The sequence below is a fragment of the Triturus cristatus genome, chromosome 9 (assembly GCF_964204655.1).
Source record: "Triturus cristatus chromosome 9, aTriCri1.1, whole genome shotgun sequence".
In the NCBI taxonomy this organism is placed as follows: domain Eukaryota; kingdom Metazoa; phylum Chordata; class Amphibia; order Caudata; family Salamandridae; genus Triturus; species Triturus cristatus.
Genome location: NC_140592.1, coordinates 1,225,525,981 through 1,225,544,054, shown reverse-complemented (window position 1 = coordinate 1,225,544,054; position 18,074 = coordinate 1,225,525,981). Strand labels below are relative to the sequence as shown.

The 18,074-nt window shown below is 50.0% G+C and overlaps 1 protein-coding gene across 1 annotated transcript in view; it reads right to left on the bottom strand.

Annotated features, from left to right (window-relative positions):
• The window catches only part of AVEN (apoptosis and caspase activation inhibitor), a 983,554-nt gene extending 969,926 nt beyond the window's left edge, over positions 1–13,628 (bottom strand). The window contains exons 1-2 of the mRNA XM_085627912.1: positions 13,356–13,628; positions 10,959–11,126 (exon numbers count right to left, since the gene is read on the bottom strand). Of these exons, the coding sequence (XP_085484038.1) occupies positions 10,959–11,126; positions 13,356–13,628 (441 nt within the window). The remainder of the gene's footprint in view (positions 1–10,958; positions 11,127–13,355) is intronic.
• Positions 13,629–18,074: the final 4,446 nt, after the last annotated feature.

Sequence of the window (18,074 nt, the reverse complement as noted above, 5' to 3'; positions counted from 1 at the left end):
AGGTGAGTGTGTGACTGAGTACATGAGCGTCTCAGTGGGTGTGTGAGGGAGTGCTGGAGTGTCTGTGTGTGTGAGTGGGTGTAGGAGTGTCAGTGTGCCTGGGAGTGGCTGCATAAGTGTCTCACTGGGTGGGTGAGTGGGTGCATAAGTGTCTGTGAGTGAGTTTCAGTGTCTGAGTGGGTTTGTGAGTGTCTCCATGTGTGTGAGTCAATCGGTGAGTGCATGAGTGTCTAAGTGGGTCTATGAGTGTGTGCGTGTCTCACTGGGTCTGCGAGTCGGTGTGAGAGTGCCTGAGTGGGTTTGCGAGTGCCTCCATGAGTGTGTCAGTCAGTCTGCGAGTGACTGCATGAGTCTCTGAGTGGGTCTGTGAGTTGGTGTGAATCTCTGAGTAGACCTGAGAGAGGGGGAGAGAGTAGGAGTGATCCTGTAAGTGGGTGCATGGGTGTCTGACTGGGTCTGTGAGTGAGTGCATGAGTACCTGAATAGGTTCTGTTCATTCTCGGCTCATTTTCTGCCTTTTTCTGCTTGTTGCCGACCTTTATTTTGCCTCTTTTTGCTTGTTTCTGACTTTAATTTTGCCTCTTTCTGCTCGCTGCTTGCCGTTATTTTGACTCTTCTGCACTTTTGGACCTTTAGCTTGCCTCTTTATGCTTGTTGCTGACCTTTATTTGGTCTCTTTCGCCTCGTTTCTGACCCCTATTTTGCCTCTTTCTGCTTGTTTCTGAGCTGTATTTTGCCTTTTTGGCTCGTTCCTGACCTTTATTTTGTCTCTTTCTGCTCGTTGCAAACCTTTATTTCCCCTCTTTCTGCTCATTTCTGACATTTATTCTGCCTCTTTCTTCTCATTGCTGACATTTATTCTGCCTCTTGCTGCTCGTTTCGGACCTCTATTTTGCCTCTTTCTGCATGTTGCTGACCTTAATTTTGCCTATTTCTGCTTCTTTCTGCTTCTTTGGGGCCTTTAATCTGCCTCTTGCTGCTCGTTTCTGATGTTTATTTTGCCTCTTTCTGCTCATTTAGGACCTTTATTCTGCCTCTTTCAGCTTGTTGCTCCACTTTGTTTTCCCTCTCTCTCCTCTTCGGCCGGGACTGCGGGGAGAACCTCAAGTCCCCGCGGTCCCAGCTGGCTCCTAACTCCTGCAGGAGCCGGCATTGAAATAGCAGCTCTCCGCTTGCAGAAGCAATATTTTTATCTGTTTCCCTGCATGCATATTTGCGTGAAGGAAACAGATAACAACTCAGCTTTCTGCAGGCTGCAGCTGTTTGACAGCTACGGTTTGCAAAAGGCGGAGTTATGTTTGCTTTTTCTTGGTGGGAGCGGTCAGCTCCCACCAGTCAAAAGCAAACAGCTACCTCCAGAGGGTGGTTATCACAGGAGGTAGCAGGAGCCGGCCTTAAGGGGTGGCGGTCCCCAGGGCCATAAATGGCTCCACTAGGGTGGCCAAAATGGCTCCACGAGGGGGGCAGCGTGGCTCCCCTTCATTGTTGAATTTAGAATTGTAGACCCAGGGGGGTAGCGGTCTCCGGCCACGTGCCCCCCCCAAAATTCATTGAATTGCCACGGGGGTGGGGCATTCCCTGGGTTTGCGGGAAGCACTGCAGGCCCCTGCATTAATTTTATATGTTTTTTCCTGGGAAGTGGTGTCCGCCTGCATTGATATTTTTAAGAGGAGGCACCAGAAGCAGCAGGGTGGCTGAGCAGCCCCCTGCCTTAACTTAACTTAATTTGCCCTGGGGAGGTGGCAGTCCCTGGGGCTTTCATAAGCCCCAGGAGGGGGGCCACTTGCACCCCCTCCTTTATATATTTGCTCATGGCCCCAGGACCTGGCCCACCAGATGGCTAAAGATTACAGAAGCGCAGGAGGCTGCGCTTCTTTGTTTTTCGACAGCAGCTTCAGTTTCAACACTTTTCTTTTTAAAAATGCTTTTATGTCCGTGCCCCTCCCCCCCCCCGCCCCCCCCTCCCCAAAAGAGACCTAGGGGGTCGGGGTATTCCTATCCCAACCCATTCTCTTATTTCTAAAGATTTTTTTCTGGGGTTCAGCTGAAGTTGAGTTCCAAAATGGCTGCTAACAATTCCAGGTTGAAGTGTTGGCAACCAATCACATTCCAGCACGGGGACTGTTGGATCCTCAAAAGATCTGTATCCCTATATATACAAATTTGGATTTCCATTAATATTTCCAAAACTACTGAACAGATTTACACCCAATCAGAAATAGGCACTTCGCTGGACCAATATCTTTCTGCAAAATTTGGTTTAATTCCGTTCAGCGGTTCGGGCTGTAGCGGTGTCTAAAGCCCCTCACGGAAACTGCATGTTGGAAAATGCGCTTTGGGACCCCTACCCATTTTTCTTGGCCCCTACTTGACGGATCACCCTGAAACTTTCAAGACAGGAGCTGAAGTGAGTGGCAAACTAGTTTTGAAAAATATGTGAGGATTCATTGAACTGCCCCAACTTTATTGGCAAAATAAAAAAATATTTTCCCATGGCATGTAGGTTGTAACTGTAACTACCTACTGGTGACTGCAGTAGATAATATAAATACACCCACCCACCCCACACACACACCGATAAAATATAACTGAAATGAACAAAAGAAGAAATGTGTTAATTAGCAAACATACAGCACAATTGACCTAGTACTTCAACAATAAAACATTGAGCAAGGCAAATGGAGAACACATATCTCAGCAGACGGAACCAGCAGCAGGCAGACCTAGTGCCCCTCAAGCCAACCAGAGGTGTATCACGACCCAGAACTGTGCCAATTTCACCAACTTCCTCGCCCTCTTCACACGTTGCTGCCACCTCATAGCTCTCGAGCTATCAAATTTTAATGAGGGTACTCACTTCTGACATTAAAACGCTGCTTCCTCTTGAACTTTTCATTAAAATGCAATGAACTGAAAGGATAATTTGGAGGATTGTAAGAGGAAAAGTGCCAGTTTTGATTTAATTAAAAGAAGAGTATAAAATTCTAATAAGACCTGGCATTTTGCTAGTTTTCCACTGCGAGTGTAGGGATGGAAGACCCTGCACTGGGCCCAGAGATGTGAGATTTCAGTCTGGCCCTGTATTTCTCCTCATTCAAAGCTCTCCATGTGTTTTTGTTCTGCTTGGACAACATAGTCCAGGCCATGGCAAGCTGGAGGTGTACGCAAGGTGCGCTCCAGTGCACAGTAAATGAGTACTACAGCCCCCTCATAATGTGATAGCTGTGGGTAACTGGGTTCCATTTGAAGGGCAAAGGCCTTTTAGCTGTACTGTCAGGAGAGGAGTCTACCTGAACCTCTGCAGCTGACATTTGCTCCACTACAATTTTGTGTTTGGAGTCAGCCTGTGTGCACTATGAATGGAGTCCTACAACACACTGCATGCAGTACAAGAAGATGGTTCTGGGCACAGTATTATGCCATTAAACTACCCATGTGCTTGAAGAAGCTTGTGTAGCTTGTCCTCGGAGATCACCTGGGCTGGTTCTTCCTCGTCTACGTCCTGGTTGCCATATATATTGAGCTTAGAGAGATGACTGAATGCAAAAGAGTGACCTAAATAGATTTATCCACCTGAGCAAATCAGCAAGCTCTGCCCGAAAATGCCCTGGGAGTCCTACTTGTGGGAAGCCCAATCCACATCGAGTCATTTGCTGTCACCTGTAGCCCTTGGCCAGCTCGGTCTCGGAAATAATGGTGACCCCAATGAAGCAGTACACATGGTCTCCCTGGGCACCTTCTGACCATTTGGTGCCTGTCCTACCCTCTTCTTCATGAATGTCGCCAAATATGCATCCACTTTTTACATGGGGTCATTCATTCTAAACTTGCCAGTTCCTCTGACATTCTCCCACAAGCACCACCAGTTTAAGAGAAATACTGGCCTAGTCGACCAGGAGGTTGTATTCTTCTGCACCAACACAAGAATCTGACCCAGAATAACACTCTGGAAAATGCTATTTTTTCAGTGCCAGAGAGTACACCACAATGGTCATCCATCTAACCCATCTCTTGCAGACCTCATCAACATAATCAACTCTATCAAGTCACCTACCATGAAGATGTGGTCTTACCTTCATGCCTCATCATGAGAAGGAGCTACTGGCCTTCGCTTCGACAGTATAAAAGTGTAAATCATTTCTATGGAAAGTCAGATTCAAATTGAGAGCACAAGGATCACAAACCATGTGTATGCACATTAAGCGGAACAAATATGAACTCCAGTAAAACTATGGCTCAATTGGCGCATCTGGGGAACCAAGATTTTGAACTTTAATTTTAAAATAAGATATCTCGGGGTCAATGAATAAAGAACCATGGTCCACGTTACGCAGAGTCCCTTGGGAGGGGAAAAATTAGAGGGGGGCAGGGAGGAGTGCAACAGGTGGCTGCGTCCACTTTCTGCACTCTAGGTGTGCTTTGGTATTAAGAAGGGGCTGCAGACACTCGCGCAGCTCCTTCACTAATACAGGTAGCGCAGGCACTACATGTCCATGGGTGCAATCTCAAGAAGGCGTTCTCGAATTTAAAGGAGGGTGTGACCCCCAAGCAAATGAGAGAACACTTTGCCTCTGCACCCACGTCATACTATAGACACAGGCACAGAGGTAAAAGAGCTGTAAGAGGGTGCACGACCGTGCACCACCAGAGGAGGCACACAGCCAGTGCGACCCATGAAAGGGCTGGGAGGTTGTCCCCATGGATCTTTGTGAGTCCCCTGAAAACGGGTGCAGCCCCTCACCGCACCCACTGGCAGGGGAACCTCTGTCCCACTTTGAAACTCAGGCGGTCTTGCCACCTTGCAAAGTAATATACGGACCAGTAACTTCAAACAGCCAGTCAACCTTTCACTAACTGACCAGGTCTGCACCTTATGCATCCATGTAAAGATGCACCACAGCACAGACCAGGACAGCGTGCCCTATACATGTTACAACTGGAGGCTGCTCGTTCAGTTTGCCAATCAATGAAGGTTAGTGAGGCAAAGGATGCCGAGTCAGAGGAAGATAAGGAGTATTTGAGGAGCACTGGAAGCTTTGTCATGATAGTTGTTAAACAGAAGAGGAATGGAAATGGGATTGCGAGGAGGATGCGGTTTTGAATCAAGTGGTGAAATTTGTGGTGGCAGGGTAGCTGATGGAATGCTGTTTTAATGGAATTTGAATATTTTGCATGGACATAACTAAGCTTGGTAAACGGTGTTCTTATGTGAAGGGACAATTTGTGCCATCTCCGAACCTCCCACTAAAGTTAGTGAAGTTGGCCCGAGTTGGACCTCTAAGGGTGACTGAATGGCAGAAGGCTGAGGGAAACATATTAGTGGCCAGAGGTAAGTATGGGTGTGGAAAATGGTTGTGTGGTCCTGTGGCTAAGGATTTAATATCAAGCAGATCAACCATGGTAGCAGTAGAATTGCCTGGAAGAGTTTGGGAGAAGGTAGGCAAGGCTTTTCTAGAACCTTTTGGTGCTTTGTCATGGTATTTGCAGTATGCATTTGTTCTGATTGATTACAAGTCTAAGTGGATACAGGCGAGGGTTGGCAGAAGTTCTGACACCAATACGGTGATCAATTTATTCCAGGTAAGGTCTTTAGAAATTCATTATTTTTGATAATGGTGTCCATTTTTTACCAGAAGAAATGCAGATTTTTTTGTAAGAGACATAGATTGAGCACTGGACTTGTAGTTTGTATCATTCCAAAGGTAATGGGTTGGTGGAGAGGGCTAATAGACTAGTGGGAGTTTAACTAAGATTGACGGTGGTGAATGGTTTAACAGTGGGGAAGACATTAACAGAACTGGTTTATGCATTAAGGTGCACAATGCACACCACCACTGGTGTGTCACAGTTTAAGGCTTCGAGGGTCCGGAAAGGGGTGTGATGCTTGGAATAAAACTGGTTATTTAGTATCTGTGAGAACCAGAAGTAGAAGATGCAGTGAAGGAGCATTGAGAAGGCGGGTGAAAGATGTGTACGCCAAAGTAAATCAAAATATGATCAGCTGAGCGATATTAAGCCACGTGGTTTCAGGACGGGAGACAGGTTAGAGTCAAGATTCCTTCACGGTCACAAAGAGAAATCCGACGCATGGACCGGAAGAGAGTTCCTCAAGTGTTTAAGCCCAATGTATGTTCAGAGTCTGGCAAGTGGTGGAATGTGGAAAGGATACCTAGGAATGAGTTGAATAGTCATCTGTTGCCAAGTGTTCAGGTGAGTGGTTGAAACTATGTTGGATTTCACAGCTGTTTTGAGTGGTGAGCTGAGGAGCACCTTAACACGTGTTCAGAAGGTACCTGTGGTGCTTCTATTCATGTATCATTCTCTCCATTCATCAACCGAAATTTTGTTCTTTGCTTGCTCTTGTTTTGAGTATAGTAGGTTTTCTAATGTGTGAGCACTTCTCTGATTGCTTCCATCTCATAATAGTTTCGTTTTGTTTAGACTCAAGTCCAGTGTCATCTGTTTGGTTAGGTTTCAAGGGCCATTTTTAGTGTGATGTAATTTGTGTTGTTTCTTCCGTTGTTAAAAAAGGAGGTGTGTTATGTGCATAGATTTGTGTTGTTGGATGTTGCGATCTGTCTACGTCATTCTTGTGACTTTAGCAACGTAATATAATCTAGCACAAGGTGCACCACGCAATCTGTTCAGCCGCCATTGGGCACACATCTATGCTTGAGAGAAGCTCTTAGTGGTGGCTGAAGGAGGCTAAAACTCTGTACTTCTTATGTCGTTGGGTTTAATGTTTGCAAGACATTTTTCTTCAAATGCATCTTCATTTCAGTAACGTTTCTTGACCATTCTTACACTTCATTATTTCATCCATCTTTTTGGGAATTTGTATGGCCCAATATATGACCAAGGGTGGGGGAATGAAGTGAACCTTTTAGTAAGGGATATTTATTTATAGTCGATATATTGACAGGAAATCTTTGAGTCTATGGTGATGCAGTCCATGTTTCCTCATTCCTTCACTAACTGCTGGCGCACGTAGAGCTTGGATAAGGTAGACAATAGTTAGATGTAAATGCAACAAGCGACTCTCGAATTCTGCATGTTAATGACTTGGGGTTGCACGTGTATATTGAACAGATGTGCAGAGAAAACGGTTCTCTGTGGAGGTCAACAGGAGGCAAGGTCAGAGAATTGAGAAACAACAGCAGCAAATAAATCCTAGCAGGCTCAAATTTGTCTGGTTTGAGGAAAAGCTCAAGCCGGTTGAGTGCATGATGGGGAGATCCTGGCCGTGGTTCAGAGATGCTCAGTGAGGATGACGTGGTCCAGGGTACCAAGCACAGCTACTGTGTTCAGGTGAATTACCATAGTATAGCCATTTGAGCATATTAAATGTAACAGACCATCAGTGACTGCAACCATGGCTGTGTCAGACAAGTCAACTGGATGCTTATGAGGGAACCGATGCACAATGCGAACAGCGCAGAGGCTACTGGGTAGAACTGTGACGGGCTTGTGGGGCCGTCGAGGGAGGGTACTTTATGTCTGCCCTTAATCCATGCCAGTATCAGTGGGTCTAGGAATATGCCCCAGTAGAAGGTAAGCCTGCACAGGAAGGTCAGCATTGGGATGAAGATGTGACTGAGCTCCTTAACCCCTTCAGTGCCCATGACGAGCTGGACTCGTCATGGGCCGCGGTGGCGCTGTGCCCATGACGAGTCCAGCTCGTCATAGACCCCGCCCGCTAATACAACGGCCGGCACAGGGTGGGGAAAGGGGCGGGCACTGAAGGGGTTAAAGAGGTGTGGGGAGCGTCTACATACTAGTGCGCTAGAGAGTCTGAGCATGAACCGTTTAAACGAGGTGGCAAAGTTAATGAATGTGGTCAAGTGTCAAGCCTGAGAGCCCAGTGGCGGGAACCCTGAGATGGGGATGGAGACTTTGATATTATCAATTTGGCAAGGAGAAGATTCTGAGGATGTGTTCATCTGTCTGAGAATGGTGTAAAATGGGTGGCGAGGCAGGCAGGGCTTGGGTTGAACTGTCCTCTTCCCATCTTGAACCTTTGTGGGAAAAGGCTGGATAGAAGTTTGTGGGAATTGACAAACTTAGAAGACAAACACCTTCTATTCTAGGGACAAGAAGCCCGAATCGGATTGACTAAGTAAAGGAATGTGGGAAAAGACTTGATCATCTAATACCCCCTGGATTTCTTTACACTGAAACTCTAAAGTCTACAGTAACACAGTATGATAAAATTATTTCGACTTGGTGATGCAACACCATGGATTTAGCTCGGGACTTTAATTCTTAAAGAGCACTTTATTTTACCCTATAACAAGGTTCCAGGCCGTCTTGGACTGTTCAAGTCAAACACTGGCTTTTATTTTACTTTTTCTGAGTTTTATATAGCGCAAACTTGACCCGAAGGTATCAGAGCGCTTTACATGAGCACCAGTAGCATTACAGACGGACACATTAGAGACTAAATTTCCACTTGTCGGTTTCCGTCCCCAGAAGGGCAATTGCCAAGCCCCTCTCCTATTCTTCTTTTACATACCAGAAATCTGAGCCAACTTCACTTTCTTGGCAGGACCCATTACCAGGTAATGAGAGGAGCTCCACTGAAGCAAAAGGCTGAGCTCTGAAGTGTCCTGGTGACTTGTAAGCTGTATGTGCAATTACTGCACAGAGAAATGTGAACATACGTTTAAAAGGCGGTTTTACCTTTTTTAGTACCGTGTGCATCTTTTTCACGAGCTAATGGCTAACTGATCTTATAAATTACTAAAAGTGACAACATTTTAAAACAATAGTGAGTGAGGTAAGGCTGACTGGTACATTTGAAAGGGGAGGTTTTTTCTTTGAGTAAAACATATATTCTGAGTTTAATGAGATAATGCTTTGGTGATAGTGGCCCACAGCTCCCATTACCAGCCTTTAGATATGCAAATTACCCTATTTAAAACATAATCACAGTCTTTTAGAAAGCAGGCACTTGGCAGTACATGGAGATGCAGATGAAAAGGGTTCCCTATGTCCTCTTCAGGATCGGCGTGAGCAGTTTTTCGTCCTCCTACCGCCGGCAAGAGCCAACCTGTGGATGAGGGCCACGGGACACTGCTGCCATCGAGCATGAGGGATGGGGTCCCCGGAGACATATTGGCCCTATGCTCCCCTCCCCTAATAAAAACAAGCATTGGCATAGCCAATAGGTCTCGCCTTTGGGACCTTATAAGTGTTTAGCTATGGAACAGTTGCATAACTAAATACTTATAAGGTCCCAAAAGCGAGACCTATTGGCTATGCAAAGCAGCCGAGAAAGTGAAAGTGATCGCGATCACGATCAAACATCAAAGGGGCCGCACGGCCGCGAAAGTGAAAGTAATCGCACATGCACTGTAGCTCCAGGCTGGCCTGGTAGCACTTTTTGGAGCCCTCTCAATAAGTCTCGCCAGACCAGCGCATGCGCTGGGTCAGGCGAGACCTAAAAAGGCATCTGCCATGGGTGTTGGGGTCCCTGGGGCCTTTAAAAGAATCTGGGAGGGGGCTCAAGTCCCCTTCCCATTAAAAAGACATTGGCCCGGAGGATGAGGTCCGAGTGGTTTTCAAAAGGTTTGGTGAAGTGGCGGCACTCCCCTTACACATTAAAATATATGAAAAATGTTGTTGGGTGTTCAGTGTTGGACCAGGGCACCCAATTCATCAGAAGAAAACAAAACAGTGTGGTGGGCTTCTGTGAGATCCCAAGGAATGGGGCTGTCTGAAGGGAGCCGGCGGACCGCAAGGGTCCTGGGGCCCCCCTGCGCCCTGTGGGTGTCCAAGGTGTGGTTGATGACATCTGAAATTACATAATTTATGACAGCAGTGTGCACGGCGGCATCACAAGTTATAATTACTTCAGGACTTGAGTTATAATTACTTCAGTTAACCATAACTGGTGAATTACAGTGGTTTTTTTTTGTTTAAAATGTTACATTGTAACTGACATTGTCAACTATAAAATTACTTTAACCTTTGTTTTTTTCCAGTGAATGCGTGTGTGCCTGCATGCACATATGTACATACATACGTACGTAAACATAGAGGACCTTTGCTTCTGTTCTGTTATTTTATTGGTCAGTTGGAAACTTCAGCGAAGATTAGCCAAACAGTCCACCCAAAAAGTGGCAAAATATTTTTATAAGCACTCCAAAAAAAATCTATTTCCTATTATAACTAGGTCTTAACGATCACTAACAAATGCCACTGCATAACATATCATTTACATGCGTTTTTTTAATCATTTTGTTTATTACATGATCCTGGCAGGCAGCTAAGAAGAGATTCTAGAAAGAATTACTGCAGTGCAAATATTCTCCTCCTAGGGTCTGTCTGACGTGGTAACCAACAGAAAAATCCTACAAAGACAACCTATGGCATTCCATGTAATGAAATACCTATCCGTAGGCTTTAATACGGAGAAATTACAATCCACCTTTAATGGCGACTGACTTTAACATATTCTTTTTTCACAATTAATAACGGTGGCTTGCTCTTTTTATTATAACTTTTGATAATAAACAAATCAGACCTAAGGTGCTGGAAATACTTTTTCCTAGCGAAGCAATCAGGCCTCTAGCTGTTATAATTGGCACGCCATCATACGCAAATGAGGGCCTCGTGTCCTGAACTTAAGCTTTCCCGCAAGTCCTCCCTGAGGCAGACAGTCATAAAATGACATAGTATATACAATTAAAGTTTATAAAGCAGAATACTATCCCTTCTAACAAGGATTCTGACGGCGCAAATCCTCCAGGGTTAACCAGCACATATACCCTTGCCACTCAGACTTTCATCCATCTGAGGTCGATAAAATGAGTACCATTGAGTTGGGTAACGATAAACATCTGTTATTCAGCGCCAAGAGACCTAAGCCATTAGCCACACAGACAGCTCCTGAGGCGGAAGCCGGGAGTCACGCTCGACAAACCAAAGCACTGTAATTTTAAAAACTGTGATTTTACCTGTGTTTTTCTCACGTTGCCTGGAGCACTCCCCCTCCTCTTAAATCGCCGACTTTCTACCGCGCAGCCGATATTAACGCTGCCGCGGGTCTTATCAAACCTTCTGCCGCCATTACCGAGGGAAGTGAGGCCACGCCCACCGTCCTGAGGCCACGCCCCCCCTGACTGCTACTTAAGACGCGCTATTGTACCAGCACGCATTAGCCACACAGACAGCTCCAGAGGCGGAAGCCGGGAGTCACGCTCGACAAACCAAAGCACTGTAATTTTATAAACTGTGATTTTACCTGTGTTTTTCTCACGTTGCCTGGAGCACTCCCCCTCCTCTTAAATCGCCGACTTTCTACCGCGCAGCCGATATTAACGCTGCCGCGGGTCTTATCAAACCTTCTGCCGCCATTACCGAGGGAAGTGAGGCCACGCCCACCGTCCTGAGGCCACGCCCCCCCTGACTGCTACTTAAGACGCGCTATTGATCCAGCACGCATTAGCCACACAGACAGCTCCTGAGGCGGAAGCCGGGAGTCACGTTCGACAAACCAAAGCACAGTAATTTTAAAAACTGTGATTTTACCTGTGTTTTTCTCACGTTGCCTAGAGCACTCCCCCTCCTCTTAAATCGCCGACTTTCTACCGCGCAGCCAATATTAACGCTGCCGCGGGTCTTATCAAACCTTCTGCCGCCATTACCGAGGGAAGTGAGGCCACACCCACCGCCCTGAGGCCTCGCCCCCCTGACTGCTACTTAAGACGGGCTATTGATCCAGCACGCATTAGCCACACAGACAGCTCCTGAGGCGGAAGCCAGGAGTCACGCTCGACAAACCAAAGCACTGTAATTTTAAAAACTGTGATTTTACCTGTGTTTTTCTCACGTTGCCTAGAGCACTCCCCCTCCTCTTAAATCACCGACTTTCTACCGCGCAGCCGATATGAACGCTGCCGCGGGTCTTATCAAACCTTCTGCCGCCATTACCGAGGGAAGTGAGGCCACGCCCACCGTCCTGAGGCCACGCCCCCCCCTGACTGCTACTTAAGACGCGCTATTGATCCAGCACGCATTAGCCACACAGACAGCTCCTGAGGCGGAAGCCGGGAGTCACGCTCGACAAACCAAAGCACTGTAATTTTAAAAACTGTGATATTACCTGTGTTTTTCTCACGTTGCCTAGAGCACTCCCCCTCCTCTCAAATCGCCGACTTTCTACCGCGCAGCCGATATTAACGCTGCCGCGGGTCTTATCAAACCTTCTGCCGCCATTACCGAGGGAAGTGAGGCCACGCCCCCCCCCCCTTCCCACCTATAAAATTTGCCTGCACCGGACGCGCAGCGGACGCGCAGCGGACGCACGCTGCGAGCGCGCCACCGGCGCGCCGAAGGTGCGCCAAAGGTAAGCCCGTCTGGGCCCGTCCGGGCCCAGCCGGCCCTAGGCCCAGAACCTATGCCCGATTCCACATCGGATCGATACAGCTATACTCAAAGAGACCTCATGTCATTTAGACCCTCTAAAAATTCTAACTGTCACTATATTCATAAAGGGGAAAAGGTCTTCCTCAACTGCGACCTATGCAGTTCACCCCCTGCTACCGATAAGCACTACTCCCTTCAAATGGCCCTCCTGAACTGTAGATCCCTCCCGAAACACTCCCTAGAGATTAATCTACTAATCCAGGACCACAAGCTAGATATCCTGTTCCTTACGGAAACGTGGCTGACACTCAATTCTGAAGCCGATATCGTAAGTGCCCTCCCCCAAGGATTCCTTATCCACTTCCAGAACAGGCCCCTTGGTAGAGGAAGCGGTCTTGCTATATTTTATAGGGATAAGTTTTTATGCAGGGCAAAAGATAGCGGCACAGAAGACTGCGAGAGCTGTCATTTTTCTATACAAATATCACCCACGGTCTCCCTCTCTGGCCTACTCGTATACCGCCCACCGGGATGCCCCAATCGCTTCGTTAGTGCCCTGATAGAAACAGTCACTGTACTAGCAGCCTCTACCCCCAACTTCACGATTCTGGGAGATCTCAATCTCCATTTCACTGACCCCCAGGACTCGGTGGCGACTGATCTCCACCTTGACCTCACCTCCTATGACTTGAGACTTGTCAATTCTGAGGCGACACACAACAAAGGTCATCTGCTTGACCCGATTTTCACCAACACCCACGCGCTTAAGGCCACACCTCCCCACCCTCTCCCATGGACTGACCACTTTTTGGTCCCCTTCTTCTGGCAAATTAGAGCCATGCCAGCCCAACCCCCCAAGATGCGCGTTATAGACAGAGCCTGGTCCAAACTCTCTGTTGAAGACTGGACCTCCATACTAGAACAGTCCTACCCCCCCTTGTTTTTGACCCTGTGACTGCAGACTCGAACCTTGCTAACTGGCTCACCAATTCACTCGACTCTATTCTTCCCAAGAGAAGAACCCAGAAAAAGGAGAAGAGAGCTGACTCTGCCCCTTGGTATACTCCCGAGCTGAAATTACTAAGGAAAGGATGTAAAAAACTGGAGCGCTCCTGGAGGAAAGACTGGGCGAGACCCAGGAAAGATGAATATCGCACCGCCATGAGAACATACAAGACGGCCCTGCGCAATACTAAGAGGCATTTCTTCAATGAAAGAATTAAAAACTCTTCCAACTCCTCTAGAGAAACTTTCCTCATCGTTAAGGAATTGCTCAGGGGGAGGAGCCTAGCGCGCATCCAAGATGGTCGCGTGAGCACAGGGCTCCCCGGACCCTTTCTGCTCCTCGGAATATATCCTGAGACTATCCTGATTTGGTGTATGGAATCTGGGAGATGAAGACCAGCTGAACATATATCTCTTTTCAAAACTCTAATCGGACCTGGGAATCCTGAGTTGTCGTCGTCGGAACTTTTGGGACCCACCCGACGGAGGTGGCCGGGGTGAAGGTGACCCGTGGGGCCGGGCTGCAATTGAACAACAGCGGCCTCAGCGCGGTGCCAGTTACCGATTCAGCACTTTCGGTTTCGGTTTTGGCCTTCAGGAGATCAGCTGGCGTGCGTGCTCAAGGTGGCGAGGTGCCTCCTGGGCCTCTGCCCGAGGCTTGCTTCCATTTGCTACTGGTGGGCCTAACGCCTCCGACCCCTACACCGACAGTTTGTGGTCCTTTCGCTGGCGCCCGCACACCCCTTGATCGGAGGTCCCATTGAGAGACTGCACTCACATGGCGGGCAAAGGGGGTCCGGAGGGGCGCAAGACCAAGGCTTCACTGCGCGGGGGAGCGGTCCAGAGCAACAACATGGACCGCTATACCCAGGGCAGGGGGTCCCCTGGCGCTGCTGGCCTCTCCCCGGATGCTGCAGGGGGAGGCACGACCGTCTCTGCGGAACCTTCCCTACAGGACATTATGGGCGCCATCGAGGGCATCAGGGAAACTATCGCGACGCAATATGAGGCCCTGGCCCGTAAGATCGACACTGTCGCGATCGACGTCACCCTGATTCGGGCCGACCTCTCTAAAACCAACGAGAAGGTCCAGGCCCTTGATACACGGACCTCCACCCTGGGTGCGGAGGTGTCGGATCTGCGGGCCGCGCTTGGGGACATTAGAGTGGTCAACGACCATATGGCCCGGCGGCTTGAGGACTTCGAGGGACGGGCCCGACGCAACAATATCCGCATCATTGGGGTACCGGAGTCCTCCGACAGCCGCCCGGTGGACCTCGTGGTCGAGGAACTCATCCTGCAACAGCTGTCCCCGGTTGGCCTAAGCAAATTCTTCGCTGTGGAGCGGGCCCATCGGGTTCCGGGCGGCCGGCCGCGGCCGGGGGCCCCCCCGAGGCCTATCGTGGCTAAACTGTTCCACTACAGGGACCGCGATGCTATTCTGCAGGCTTCACGGACCCGTGGCCCGGTCCGCTACGAGAACTCGACCATCAACTTTTATCCGGACTTCACGCAACTGGTCCAGAAACAGCGGATGGGATTCCAAGGGGTGAAGCGCCGTCTCCGCGAGCTAGGCCTGAAGTATTCGATGATCTACCCGGCGAAACTTCGAGTGGAGCATGGAGAGCGGACAGTCTTTTTTGACTCTCCTGTGGCCGCAAGTGACTGGCTGGACTCGCTGCCGGACGGGGGTGGCCGGCCCGGGCCCTCGGGGGGCACCGCAGGTGACGGGTCCCCTTAGACTGACCTTTGGTCCTTGCTTTTGCGGTTTTGCACTGTACAGTTGGGTCTTACTTCTTTTGCATACTGTGTCTTACCAGGACCCGTGAGGGGTGCGGGCGGGTTCGGGTCCCTTTCCTTCTCCGGGGTCTTTTTGTAGAATGGGGTTAGTGGGGCGACAGGCACACTGCAAGTTGGGGGGGGTCTTTGGCCCGCAGGGGTGCAGGGTGGGGGGCGTTGGACTTGGGGTGGAAGAGGGGTTGTTTAGTTGTGTGTTTTTTGTTTACAGGGCGAGGTATTGATTTTTATCCATATTTGGGAGCGGTGCTGCGGGCTGGGGGCCTCTTGATCTATTGGAGGGGATGGGGGGAGACGGGTTGAGGCTTATGTCATGGAACGTCAATGGGTTGGGGGACCGTATTAAGCGGGGTGTTGTACTGCAATATTTGCGTCGTTTGACTCCTGATGTGGTGTTTCTCCAGGAGACGCATTTGGTCGGCAATGTCTGCCATGCGATGAACAGGGGGGGATACCGCCTCGTAGCCCATTCTGGTTTCACAACTGGCTCCAGGGGGGTGGGCATTCTCCTGCGAACCTCCCTTCCGGTGGAGATCACGAGGATAGTCTCGGATGACAGAGGGCGTTATGTGTGTTTGATTGGGAGGTGGGAGGGGCAGCCCCTTACCCTGGTTTCAGTCTACGTCCCCCCGGGCCTCCAGAACTCCACCTTTACTGACTTGGGTCGAATGCTGCTTGACCTTCCGGACGGCCTCCTGCTCATGGGCGGGGACTTCAATTCTGTGGTTTCGGGTGAACTGGATCGTCACCCACCGAGGACCCTCCCCGCTGCCCAGTCATGGCTGGGTGGGATGTTGGAGACCTTCGGCTTGGTGGATAGTTGGAGACTAATGCATCCGACCCAGTGCCAGTTCACCTTTCATTCGGGGGCGCATGGGAGTCTCTCCAGGTTAGACTACTTTCTTATGCCCGCGGCGCAGACTGGTCGGATTCGAGAGGTCAGACACCTGGCGCGTGGTATCTCCGACCATTCTCCGCTGTGGCTTCTCTTTGACACCGGGTCGCGGTCCGCAGGGCGGATAGCTCCCATTAACCCCTGGTACCTGCGGGACCCTGTGACTCGTGACAGCCTGGTTAAGGCCATGGACCAATACTTCAGTGAAAACGAGGGGTCGGTGTCGTCTGCGTTGTCCCTTTGGGAAGCCTTTAAAACTGTTATACGCGGACACGCCCTCGCACAGATAGTGGTGGCCAAGAAGGTTAGGAGCGAGGCGGTGGTGAAGCTGGAGACTGACATCACTGGGCTGGAGTCGGCCTTGGAGGCGAATGTTACTCCGGACGGGCTACATGCCCTTAGCCTGAAACAGTTCGAATATAGGTCCCTGGTCACTGACGCGGCCAAAACTATGTATAGGGAGCAGCAGGGCCGATTGTATGACGCGGGGGATAAGGCGGGAAAGTTGATTGCGTGGCTGGACAAAAAGGAGAGAGTGAATCGTGTGGTCCCCGAGTTGTGTGCTGCGGATGGTGTGCGTGTGACTGAGCCGGATGAGATTGTGGAATGCTTCGCGGACCACCTCCGGGCGGTGTACTCCCCGGTGACCGACAGGGATGAGGATGACTCTCGCCTCCTACTGAGAGATATTGCTCTGCCTGGCCTGTCCGTTGAGGACCGGGAGCGGCTGGACGCCCCCTTATCGTCGGATGAAATAGCGACTGCGATTCGTTCCCTTCGCTCGGGCAAGGCTATGGGTCCTAACGGTCTGCCCATTGAACTATACAAATTGCGTCCTGATAAACTTGCGCCCTTCCTCAGCCGCATGTTCCGCGACTCTCTTGCGGCGGGTTCCCTTCCGACCGACCAGCGCTTGGCCACTATAGTCGTTATCCCCAAGGAGGGCAAGCCGCGCGACCGCTGTACTTCTTACCGGCCTATTTCACTGCTCAATGCGGAGCCTAAAATCCTGGCGAAAGTCCTGGCCAATCGATTGTTGAGTGTCGTGTGCGACCTTATTCATCCGGACCAATGCGGCTTTATCCCGCACCGCAACACCGCTCTTAACTTGCGGCGTCTGCACGGTGTCCTCGCCAGGGCGGAGTTCCTCTCCGAACCGGCCGTGCTGGTTTCTTTGGATGCCACGATGGCATTTGACACTATTGAGTGGCCATTCCTTTGGGCCGTCTTGGATAAATTCGGCTTTGGAGAGGGATTTATTGGCTGGGTGAGGCTCCTTTACACGGGACCCATGGCTCAAGTGGTGGTGAATGGGCGGGTCTCTCGGCCCTTTGCCCTCGGCAGGGGCACGAGGCAGGGGTGCCCGTTGTCCCCGTTGCTTTTTGCTCTCGCCCTGGAGCCACTCGCTGCCTGGCTCCGTTGGGAGCCCTCGCTTAGAGGGATCCGGTGGGGCCCGGGCTTCGAAGATCGGGTCTCGCTGTATGCGGACGACATTCTCCTGTATCTTACCTCACCGCGGCAGTCACTCAACGTCCTCTTTGACGTTCTGACCTCCTTTGGGAACAATTCGGGTCTCACGATCAATTGGTCTAAATCCTGCGTTTATCCCATCTCTGGTGGTCCTCCTCTCCTGCCGCCTCGGCTCCCGATTCAAATATCTCTGAGCGGCTTCAAGTACCTGGGGATATACGTTTCGCTGGACCCGGTGGCTCGCTATGAGCAGAATCTCCTGCGTCCACTTCGGCGACTGCGTGAGGACACGGCCCGGTGGTGCAGGCTGCCCCTGTCCCCGCTGGGTCGGGCCGCGCTGTTTAAAATGATGTCCCTTCCCAGGTTCCTCTATGCACTCCAGAACTCCTTCGACGTTATCCCGGTGGCCTACTTTCGGGAGGTGGAGAGCCTGCAGAGGAGACTGGTGTGGAACGGGCAGGCGCGTATTGCTCTTGCCAAGCTCACTCTCCCCTGGTATGACGGGGGCATCGCGCTTCCGGACATTCGCAGGTACTAT